The sequence below is a fragment of the Sinocyclocheilus grahami genome, unplaced genomic scaffold (assembly GCF_001515645.1).
Source record: "Sinocyclocheilus grahami isolate Dianchi unplaced genomic scaffold, SAMN03320097.WGS_v1.1 scaffold1687.1, whole genome shotgun sequence".
In the NCBI taxonomy this organism is placed as follows: domain Eukaryota; kingdom Metazoa; phylum Chordata; class Actinopteri; order Cypriniformes; family Cyprinidae; genus Sinocyclocheilus; species Sinocyclocheilus grahami.
In genome coordinates, this window is record NW_015506866.1 from 103,293 (window position 1) to 116,523 (window position 13,231).

Here is a 13,231-nt window from a genome sequence, read left to right on the forward strand (position 1 = left end):
TGGTATTCCTATCATTATGGGTTCATTCCATAGGTGTAATAGTTTTTGTACTGTACAAACTGTATTTTCTATCCTCTTACTCTAAACCTACCCCTCACATAGAACTACAGGCATTTTTACATTCTCAAAACACTTCATTCTGGATGATTTACAAGCGTGTTTCCTCATGGCGACCAAAAAATGTCATGATATTTGATCCCCATAACGTAGGGAATACCAGTTACACACACCGATACGGATATGAAGGCATCGTGTCTAATGAGTGCTCATCTTCTGTCTCTCACAGCAGTCCTGTCTCTCTCTCTCGGTGTCCTGTCTCCCTCTGCTGGCCGCTGTGGTGAGGGGTTTCCTGACCCGTCGACTCCTGCGCACTGAACGCGTGTCACACCTCATCAGGACCATCACGGTGAACTGAAACAACAATAAACCTTAACTGAAATAAAACATAAAAAAAGTAAACCTAATTTATTTCAGCTAGTTCCCAATGAAACATTTCTCATTTTCATTTAGTTTGTTGATGTACTAAAACAACTAAAACCAAAACTGAAATAAAATAAATACAAACTTTGTAAATAATAATAAAAATGATAAAAAATTAAATTATAAATAATTAAAATGAAAAGAGAAAATATAAAAATAAAATCTAATGAAAAATATAAACAAACACTATATAATAATATATAAACAATACTAAAATAACACTGCTGTCCTCCATACGGTCACATATGAGATGAATAATTTCTCCACCTCACATAAAGCCATTTCATGTCCAGATTACATGTAAAGCAGCAGCTGAACACACGTGATCTAACAGACGTGTTTATGGTGTTTCAGGACACACGGATGTTCCTGCTGACGTTCCAGCATCAGACGGCGGTGAACTGCAGCAAACACGACCTCATGCTGCAGGAGCGCGTCACGCTACAGGTCAGAACTGCTCTAGAAACACGCCGGACGTGTTCATGATGCTCACGTGACTATAAACACACGCCAGATGGCTTCACGATGCTCATGCGACTGTATAAACACATCTCTGTTTGATCATCAGCTGCGAGCCGCGCGGTACGAGCTGCACCAGATCTTCTTCAGCATGAGCTCCTCTGATCGGATGCAGATGATCCACTGCGACCGACAGCTGAGCAGAGAACGCCAACTCAAACCACAGGTCAGCAATTATCACTATTTCTTTGATTAATTTTTTTATTTCGATTTTTTTAGGGGGTTAGAAATGTTTGTATTTTTTGGGGATGGTTAGATATTTGTATTTATTTTTTGTGATTTGCGTTTTTTTTCAGGGCATAGGTTTTTAAAAATGTTTTGGGTAGTTAGACATTATTAGTGATTTGATATTTTTCTTTATATATTACGGATGAATGTGAGTTGTGGATCTGTGCGGAGCATCTGATGGTTGGATGAGGGGATTTTAAAGCTTCATTCAGGAGTTTTGTCTGTGTGTTTCAGGATAATAAAGTGAAGGGATCCCTCTCTGCCGCCACCAGAAAAGCTTTAGAACGCAAGAAACTCATGTGAGTGAATCTGCAAGAAACACTCATCACATCACATCACAATCAGTACATCACATCTAGTGGTTAAACGGATCGTAGTCGACATTTTTCATTTGTTCATATTTACACAAGCAAGCGAATTTTAAACAATTCCAGAGAGAAAAGGCGAAGGGAACTCGATTCGTTATTCACACACTGTTCTCTACACAGCCGCACACGCATTAAGCGTGCACACGCGTTTCAGACTGCGCGCAAACACTGAACTGAATCCTCTTCTGAATCCTCTGAACTGACACATGCACATAAAATTTACAAAATAACCATCTCGACAATCATTCAGGTAAGCGCAGTCAGTTATGTCTCAAGTGAATGAAAACAGCTGAGAAAGAAATCGAATGTGATGTGTATCATTATATCGGATCCGTGCATCAGGTCTTAAAGAGACAGCGGCCTATAAATACTGCTGCTGTCATTAATGATCATCAAACAACAAAACAGCTGGGATAAAAATCTATACAGTGAACACTATGCAGTGTTATTTTCCCTAATTATTACATTTCTGTATTTGAATGCTACCAACCTTTTTTTATTTGTAACATATTCTGTTATCTATGCTTGTAATTTGTGTATTTGTTCTTATTTTTACTGGCTGTTCTCTTGTCTCTTTAATCATGTTTAAACTTTCTTAGTTAATCTAGTAGTATTTGCTGTGGTATCAAAGAAGTGCTTCGCGTTAAGTAATAAATGGAAAGCAAGTTAAATTGAAATATTTTTATTTTCTTGCTGATCTGAAAAGTGATCCGATCCGTGGGTCAAAAACCATAACGTGATCCGAACCGTGAGATTTGTGATCCGTTGAACCATTAATCACATCAGTCAGTACATCACATCATCACATCAGTCAGCACATCACATCAGTCAGCACATCACATCAGTCAGCACATCACATCAGTCAGCACATCACATCAGTACATCACATTAGTACATAACATCACACTCAGTACATCACATCACATCAGTACATCACATCGCACTCAATACGTCACATCAGTCAGCACATCACATCATCACATCAGTCAGCACATCACATTAGTACATAACATCACACTCAGTACATCACATCACATCAGTACATCACATCGCACTCAATACGTCACAAGCTTTGGTGCATCACATCATCTTATCACAGTCAGTCAGCCAGCACATCACACTCAGTACATCACATCACATCAGTACATCACATCGCACTCAATACGTCACATCAGTCAGCACATCACATCATCACATCAGTACATCACATCACATCATCTTATCACAGTCAGTACATCACACTCAGTATGTCACATCATCACATCAGTCAGTTCATCACATCAGTACATCACATCACACTCAGTATGTCACATTATCCCATCACATTATCTTATCACAGTCAGTCAGCACAGCACATCACATCACATCAGTACATTACACTCAGTATGTCACATCAGTCAGTACATCACATTGCACTCAGTACATCACATCATCTTATCACAGTCAGTTCATCACATCACACTCGGTATGTCACATCATCACATCAGTCAGTACATCTCATCATCTTATCACAGTCAGTTCATCACATCAGTACATCACATCACACTCAGTATGTCACATTATCCCATCACATTATCTTATCACAGTCAGTCAGCACATCACATTCAGTATGTCACATCAGTCAGTACATCACATCAGGACATCACATCACACTCAGTATGTCACATTATCCCATCACATTATCTTATCACAGTCAGTCAGCACATCACATTCAGTATGTCACATCAGTCAGTACATCACATCAGGACATCACATCACACTCAGTATGTCACATTATCCCATCACATTATCTTATCACAGTCAGTCAGCCAGCACATCGCACTCAGTACATCACATCACAGTCAGTACATCACGTCATCACATCAGGACATCACACTCAGTATGTCACATCATCACATCAGTCAGTACATCACATCTTATCACAGTCAGTTCATCAAATCACACTCAGTATGTGACATTATCACATCACAGTCAGTCATCACAACATAGTCAGGATGTCACATCATATCTTATCCCAGTACATCAGTCAGTTCGTCACACTAAGTACGTCACTTCACATTATCACATCACGGGCAGTACATCACATCACAGTCATGAGAATGTCACTCTCCCCATGTATTTCCAAAGGACCCGAACGTCATGCTGATTTTTCACTATTTACTGCAGATATGAAGTTGAGATGTGAAGTACTGATGACTGTCGTCAGGCTGATCTTAAAGCTCATCAGCTGAAATGTGTTTTCTCAGGTTACAAAGGAAATCAGCTGACAGGAAGAAGTTTTCTCCGTCCAATGAGGAGAAATGGAACCTGGTGCCAAAGATCTGTCGGGTTTCAAAGAAGATCACGCCGTTACGCGGAGCGCGATGAACCGACGCGAGGCCAAGCTCTCTTCAGATGTTCGACTGCAGTTTTATACTCGTTTTTATATCATTGCCTTTAAACACTATGCCAATTATTTAATGTAGTTTTATTTTTACATTTTTCTAGAATTCTCTGTATGTCTCGCGACTTCAGCGCTGCGTTTCTTGCTGGATTTGTCTTGCGACACTTTAATAAATTGTGATAATTGTTGTATTTTGTCATTTATCAAATGAACAAAAAGATCTAAAACACTTGACTTTTTAACATTAATTTCAATCAATAATAAGATAAGATCATCTTTTCAAGAAAATAGAATGTCAGAGGTCAATTCTGGGTTTGTTTATACATCAGTGATTGACGGGTTATATAATGACTAATTTATCTATCAGGTAAAAGCAGCAGAGCTATATATATAAATGCAAAGTGATCATTTGGAAACTCTTACCTATAGAAGCTATTTCCACTACAGGAATAAAAAAATTAAACCACAATTTTGACATTTTCTCACAATTCTAAGAAGAAGAAAAAAAAAAAGATTTTAAGTATTTTTTTTCTCTCCGAATTGCAAGAAAAAAAGCAATAACAGACAAAAGTCTGAACTGTGGAATTAAAAAAAAAAACTTTTTAATTCGTCTTTTTTCTTTGTCATTGGTTTCTCAAATAAAACTTGTAATAAATGGTAAGAGAAACACAACTGAGTTTAACATCTTTCAGAAATAAATGGTTTCAGCAAAGGCAGGTTTGTGAACACTGATTTGTCTTTTTTATTTTTAGTGTTTTAAAACATGGTGAAAATGAGCTACTAGACAGAAGCCTGTATGTTGAGGGTCATGAAAAGAATGACATTTTTAATAGAAAAACAAGACAACATCCATCCTTTTAAAACATATGTATATTTTCAGTTGTATAATGCGTACATATTCTTCTCATTTAAATAATCTAAATACAATCTGTGATGTTTCATTGACAATTTACAACAGCTTGTGACGTCTGAAGTCCAGGATCACGAGGTCCAGAACCCAACCAGAGCTAAGCAACAATAATCCAGGAAATAAATAGTGCGCAGATGAACTGAAGAGGTGATGTGTGTACAGTTTTGGCCTTTCATACGTGACATGACGACACATGGCTGTTCCCACATCAGCATAAAGAGGCTTCTGTGTTTCTCAGGTCTGAAACACGAGACACACGACATTCACATCAGAGTGTTTGCTTCTGGAGAAGCGCATCACTGACATTTTTAATAGAAAAACAAGACAACATCCATCCTTTTAAAACATATGTATATTTTCAGTTGTATAATGCGTACATATTCTTCTCATTTAAATAATCTAAATACAATCTGTGATGTTTCATTGACAATTTACAACAGCTTGTGACGTCTGAAGTCCAGGATTACGAGGTCCAGAACCCAACCAGAGCTAAGCAACAATAATCCAGGAAATAAATAGTGCGCAGATGAACTGAAGAGGTGCTGTGTGTACAGTTTTGGCCTTTCATACGTGACATGACGACACATGGCTGTTCCCACATCAGCATAAAGAGGCTTCTGTGTTTCTCAGGTCTGAAACACGAGACACACGACATTCACATCAGAGTGTTTGCTTCTGGAGAAGCGCATCACTTCCTGCTGTCCGTCATCAGATCCAGCTCCTGATCGAACCACACACTCGTTACTGTACGGAGGCTCAAACCAATGGCTCTGAAACCATTCTGTGATAGTTACACACAAGTCCAGGTCATATTTCACCCCAAAATCAACAGAAAATCAAAAGTCTATTTTTAGGACCATTAACATTTTGTCAAATAAAAGTGCATTTATGCAAAAAAAAGCCGATTTATTTGCATAAATTATATTAAATATATTAAAATGTATTAAAAAAAAGTATTAATTTTTTGAATAAATTATATATATATAAATATATTCAGTGTACATTTTATACTACATATAAAATGTATCCAAATTTATATATATATATATTTTTTTTAATTAATTCCCCCCCCTCCTTAACTCTTTATTATACAAATATGTAAAATATGATGCATGCAAAAATTTATTTACTCAAAATAATTTTTGGCATATATATATTTATGCAAATAAATTAATACGCAAAAAAGTGCAAAAAATAAATATAACATTTTTTTGGACTTTTTTTTGTTGCATGAATATAATTATGAAAACCATGTGTTGAGTTTTGGACATTATAACAAATTTTTTTTTCATGATTTTAATTATCATGAAAATAATGTCTAAAATGGGAGTGAAATATGACTGTTCTTCATATGCATGAAACAAAAGCGACATTTATTGTCACGATGGTCATCATCAATCCTGTGACATCAGCAGGAAGGGGCGTGTCCGAGTCAATAAAGCACCGATGTAGCATCAACGATGTCGTTTCCCTGGAAACCTTCAGTTCCAAAAACCAATAAAAAATTAAATATGCAAATCCCAGAACCCCAGTGAGAGCGATCATGATTGAGTGTATTTGGTTCAGAAGATTCTCTTAAATCTCATCTATTATGTACAGCAGGTGTTGCTCTCGTCGTGTCTCTCTCACACACACACACACACACACACACACACACACCTGAGCACACAGAGGAGGGGCTGCAAGGCATTATGGGATGTCTGAGAGACACCGGGTCCAGCGTGTCTCATGAGGTGTGTGATGGAGGCGAGTCTCAGGCTCCAGTGATTCGTGTCATGTGACGTTGACCTCCATCAGGTGAAGGTCAGCGGCGGGCAGCACTAACACCTGCTGGCCCTGTGTGCCGCTGAACACCTGTCCGGGGCCGAAAGCCTGGCGTTTGGGCATCGGGCCCCGTGGCTGCGCAGACTCCCCGCTGCCCAGAGACTGGACACTGCCTCGGCTGCGCAGACTCGCCGTCTCCGCCTGATCCTCCAGAGACAGACTGTCGTTCTCCAGACACGAGTCTGCGGAGCACAGAGAGTCATGACTCATATGAACCAGAACCGACTCAACGAACCGATTCACTGAACAATCAGCTGAAACAACTCTTCACCGCAAACCGCCAAAATATTAGTAAAACACTTTAAAAAGGCAGTGTTTTGCTGTGAAGGAATTGTATTTTCTTTTGGTTATCTGTTTAGAGATTGATTAAACGGTTCAGGTTTTATGAATGCAGTGAGTTTAATGAATGATGAATCGAGCAGAAGTGAGTCCAAACGAACCAACGCAGGAAAATGAATCCGAATTGAGATTAGTTTCCCCGATGCAGTACATTTCCTCAAAGTTCTTCACTACAAACCAGACGAAATTGACTAAATTATGATTATACAAAATTAAAATTATGATTATAAAAAGTAAAGCTACTTAAATTAATAATAATAACAACATTTATTAAAATATCATATTGAATATCAGTCAAATATACTTTCTTTCACATTTTATTTATATAGTAAACCTCTGTTGTGCAGCACTTAATAATAATAAAAAATAAACGGTAATAATAAATTAATAAAAATACTTGGTTGTAAAGGAATTGTTGTATTTTCATTTGATTAGATATTAAAAGATTGCTCAAACTTTTGAATAAAAACAACCAAAAATCTAACATTTGGGGCAAAAGCTACATTATATTAAAATGTATTAATTTAAGTTGTTTTTAAATAATGAAACAAACCTTTAAATAGCAATTAATTGACATTTTAAAATAATTTTAAAATCAAATGCACTTATATTATTTGTTTACAAATCAATGCAAAAAAAAAAAAGAAGCTAAAAACAAACAAAAGATATTTTAAAAAACATTAAATATATATTTTTTTAAAAATCTTTATATAAAAAAAAATATATATATTTTTTATTTTATTTTTTATTTATTTATTTATTTTTAAATATGTATATCAATTTGAAATGAAGATATGTTTTTTTTTCCATGGCATAAAATCAAAGGTCATCAAAGGTCAACTTTGGGCATCTCTGGATTCATTCCTAACGTTTGCAGAGTTTGATTATTCTCATCACTTCTGCTGATGATCGCGAGCTCTAGACAGAAGCACAGAAGCACAGAAGTACAGAGTCCGGCTCCTGACCGGTGTCCGGCTGGATGACGGGGCTGGTGAGGCGCGGCTGGTACTTGAACACACGGATGCTGGGGACGAGCAGGTGACCCGCGAACAGAGGCATGACCTCCATGTGAACCTTGTGTGTCGCCATGGCAGCCACCGGCATGGAGACGACCCCTGAACTCTTCCCGCACACCGCCCAGTTACTGCTGTTGTCCATCACTGCAGACACACACACACACACACACACACATCAGCATCTCAATTATTAATACAAGCAAAGCCAAACACTGAAGCAAAACATACTTGCATTTTACAATTTTACAACACTTCAGACATTTTTCAGCCTAGCTCTGGAGGAGTCTGTACCTTCATACAGGAGTCTGCTGCTGCGCAGGCCGTCTGTCTCGCTGTACTCCTCGTCCGAGTCGCTGGCTTCAGAGAGACGCGTCAGAGACACCTCCAGCCTGCAGAGAGAACCGGTGCAACACTGCTGCTCTCCCTCCGCCGGCCGGATCTCTGCTCGCACGCTGTACAGCGTCTGACACACACACACGCACACACACACACGCACGCACACACACGTCAGGATCACACACACACACACACGGCTCATCAGATCCGGCTGACACTCACTGAAACTCGTTCCAGAGTGAAGTCGTATCTGTAGGGTTTGAGTGCCGCGTCCGGAGCGTCTGCAGGAGCGAAAGCGGCCGAGAACTCGCAGTGCACAGAGACGGGCAACACACCGCTCCACCGCAGCTCCCACACGCTGAACACACACTGCTGCCTGAAGACCAGCTGCACACACACACACACACACACACACACAAGACACAAGTGTGTGTGTGAGACTCACGCTGTGTGTTTTAGTGTTGAGAGAGCACAGCTCCAGTGACGGTGAGTGTTGATTCTCAGTCAGCGTCTGATTGGTCAGGCGAAAGTTAGTGTCTGATACATTCCGAAGACAAACCTGGATGAACTTCCTGTTGGGATAAAATCACACAGGAAACACATCAAACCATCTGTTACTACAGTATCACTGTAAGAGTGTGAGAGGTCACGAGGGGTCGTGAGGGGTCAGTACCTCCGTCCTGCAGACAGCAGCGAGTGTTTGATTGTGAAGGGCACGTGGAAGGTCAGAGAGACCAGCGTGGAGTAAATGGACCAGGGACAGTCGACAGACACCTGAAACACACACAACATTTTTATATTTTGTCTAGATAGAATTTCTTTATTATTATTATTATGATAAATATTAATGTTCTATTGTTCTGCGAGCGTGTCGAACCTTCTGGTCGATGAGGGTCATGCCGCTGTTGAAGCGCGTTCGGCTGCGGCGACTGATCTGTCCGTTAGTGAGGCGCTCGCTCTCCATCCGCGCAGGGCATGATGGGATATGACACAGAACCTCCAGCAGGAACTCCAGCGTGTGATACGGCGGCGTCACCGGAAGAGAGATGCTCGTCACCTTCTCAGACGACTGGATGGACAGAGCGCTTTCAGCCAGCAGCTCTGATCAACAACACAGCACATCCCAAGAAGAAATTAACACTTCTATCCATCACGGACGCATTCAATTGATTAAAAGTGACAGTAAAGACATTTATAATGTGACATGATCACAGGAATAAATGACAGTTTAACAGATATTCGCATAGAAAACAGCGGTTTTAAATTAAAATAATATTTCACAATTTTTACTGTATTTTTGATCAAATAAATGCAGCTTTGGTGAGCAAAAGAGACTTTCATTATTTTAAACTTTTGACTGATAGTGTATATATGTGTATATGTGCATATATAAAATAATATATACATTATATATAAAGCCTAACACTAACCATATATATACACATATATATTTACTGTATATACACAGACACACACACACAGTATAAACAATTTGATATAATATATATTATATTTTTACTCTTATTTTTATAATCTTTCTTTCTGTGTACTGGAATCAAAAACATTTTTAATCATTTACTTTAAAATGTATTTATATATTTTATATGTATTATATATTTTATTACAAAATGCATTTATATATTTTTTTATTATTATTTAATACATAATTCAATTGATTAAAAGTGACAGTAAAGACATTTATAATGTGACATGATCACAGGAATAAATGACAGTTTAACAGATATTCGCATAGAAAACAGCGGTTTTAAATTAAAATAATATTTCACAATTTTTACTGTATTTTTGATCAAATAAATGCAGCTTTGGTGAGCAAAAGAGACTTTCATTATTTTAAACTTTTGACTGATAGTGTATATATGTGTATATGTGCATATATAAAATAATATATACATTATATATAAAGCCTAACACTAACCATATATATACACATATATATTTACTGTATATACACAGACACACACACACAGTATAAACAATTTGATATAATATATATTATATTTTTACTCTTATTTTTATAATCTTTCTTTCTGTGTACTGGAATCAAAAACATTTTTAATCATTTACTTTAAAATGTATTTATATATTTTATATGTATTATATATTTTATTACAAAATGCATTTATATATTTTTTTATTATTATTTAATACATGTTTAGTAAGCGTTTTATTTTGATTGTTAATTATTTATTGTAATTTTATATTTGTATGATTAATAATAAATATAAAATATAAAAATCTGTAAAAATTTGTAATTTTTTAATATTATTTTTATTTAATATATTTTTATTATCTGTGCACTGAAAGCTTCTTCTGTCAGCAAGCCAAGTTCCCTGTGTGTTTTGGTAATGTACCTGATTGTGGTGTGTGTCTCTCACCTGCGCTGCTGCTGAGGATGCGGGCGCTGCATGTGGACGAGTGCAGCACAGGCATGGAGTCAGTGTTACTGAGCTGAAGAGCGTCGCCCTTCTTCACCGAATAGTGACCCGTCAGGATAGTGAACTTCACCTGCTGCGGCAGACCGGCCAACAGGTGCTCTGAGACAACAACACACGTCAGGTGAGCCTGAGATACTGCAGATGAACACTCACTCACTCACTCACTCACTCACTCACTCACTCACTCACTCTCTCACTCTCACACACACACACACACACACACACGCACACACACACACACACACACACACGCACACACACACACACACACACACACGCACACACACACACACACACACACACGCACACACACACACACACACACACACGCACACACACACACACACACACACACGCACACACACACACACACACACACACGCACACACACACACACACACACACACGCACACACACACACACACACACACACGCACACACACACACACACACACACACGCACACACACACACACACACACACACGCACACACACACACACACACACACACGCACACACACACACACACACACACACGCACACACACACACACACACACACACGCACACACACACACACACACACACACGCACACACACACACACACACACACACGCACACACACACACACACACACACACGCACACACACACACACACACACACACGCACACACACACACACACACACACACGCACACACACACACACACACACACACGCACACACACACACACACACACACACGCACACACACACACACACACACACACGCACACACACACACACACACACACACGCACACACACACACACACACACACACGCACACACACACACACACACACACACGCACACACACACACACACACACACACGCACACACACACACACACACACACACGCACACACACACACACACACACACACGCACACACACACACACACACACACACGCACACACACACACACACACACACACGCACACACACACACACACACACACACGCACACACACACACACACACACACACGCACACACACACACACACACACACACGCACACACACACACACACACACACACGCACACACACACACACACACACACACGCACACACACACACACACACACACACGCACACACACACACACACACACACACGCACACACACACACACACACACACACGCACACACACACACACACACACACACGCACACACACACACACACACACACACGCACACACACACACACACACACACACGCACACACACACACACACACACACACGCACACACACACACACACACACACACGCACACACACACACACACACACACACGCACACACACACACACACACACACACGCACACACACACACACACACACACACGCACACACACACACACACACACACACGCACACACACACACACACACACACACGCACACACACACACACACACACACACAGACACAGACACACACACAGACACAGGGACACACAGACACAGACACACACACACAGACACAGACACACACGGACACAGACACAGGGACACACACGGACACAGACACAGGGACACACACACACAGACACAGGGACACACACACACAGACACAGGGACACACACAGACAGACACAGAGACACACACACACACACAGGGACACACACACACACACACACAGTGACACACACACACACACAGACACACACACACACACACACAGACACACACACAGACACAGACACACACACACGGACACAGACACACACACGGACACAGGGACACACACACGGACACAGGGACACACACAGGGACACACACACGGACACAGGGACACACACAGACAGACACAGGGACACACACAGACAGACACAGGGACACACACACACACACAGGGACACACACACACAGACAGACACAGGGACACACACACAGACACAGGGACAGGGACAGACACAGACACAGTGACACACACACACACACACAGAGACAGACACAGAGACAGGGACACAAACACAGGGACACAGAGACAGACACAGACACAGGGACACACAGACACAGACACAGGGACACACAGACACAGACACACACATACACAGACAGAGACACACACACACAGACACAGACACAGACGGACCTGTGAGCGGCTGGATGCTGAGCTGAGGCTCCTGTGAGTAAACCTCGTACTGAACCACAGGGTAAAGATGGGACACACACACACACACACAGGGACACACACACACAGGGACACACACACACAGGGACACACACACACACAGACACAGAGACACACACACACACACACACACACACACACACACACACACACACACACACACACACACAGACACACACACACACA

General features: G+C 40.4%; 2 protein-coding genes across 4 annotated transcripts in view; one reads left to right on the plus strand and one right to left on the minus strand.

Moving 5' to 3' along the window:
* The window catches only part of cp110 (centriolar coiled-coil protein 110), a 15,268-nt gene extending 11,120 nt beyond the window's left edge, over positions 1-4,148 (plus strand). For 2 of the 3 annotated variants that reach the window (XM_016258449.1, XM_016258450.1), the window contains 5 exons: positions 287-406; positions 835-927; positions 1,049-1,165; positions 1,462-1,526; positions 3,842-4,148. In XM_016258449.1, the coding sequence (XP_016113935.1) occupies positions 287-406; positions 835-927; positions 1,049-1,165; positions 1,462-1,526; positions 3,842-3,962 (516 nt within the window). In that variant the 3' untranslated portion in view covers positions 3,963-4,148. The remainder of the gene's footprint in view (positions 1-286; positions 407-834; positions 928-1,048; positions 1,166-1,461; positions 1,527-3,841) is intronic. The other variant, XM_016258451.1, reaches the window with a different exon arrangement.
* A 1,950-nt stretch (positions 4,149-6,098) lies between these two features.
* trappc10 (trafficking protein particle complex subunit 10) overlaps positions 6,099-13,231 on the minus strand; it is a 24,810-nt gene continuing 17,677 nt past the window's right edge. Inside the window, exons 15-22 of the mRNA XM_016258444.1 lie at positions 10,800-10,958; positions 9,281-9,504; positions 9,077-9,177; positions 8,849-8,975; positions 8,626-8,790; positions 8,359-8,530; positions 8,017-8,211; positions 6,099-6,894 (exon numbers count right to left, since the gene is read on the minus strand). Of these exons, the coding sequence (XP_016113930.1) occupies positions 6,662-6,894; positions 8,017-8,211; positions 8,359-8,530; positions 8,626-8,790; positions 8,849-8,975; positions 9,077-9,177; positions 9,281-9,504; positions 10,800-10,958 (1,376 nt within the window). The 3' untranslated portion in view covers positions 6,099-6,661. The remainder of the gene's footprint in view (positions 6,895-8,016; positions 8,212-8,358; positions 8,531-8,625; positions 8,791-8,848; positions 8,976-9,076; positions 9,178-9,280; positions 9,505-10,799; positions 10,959-13,231) is intronic.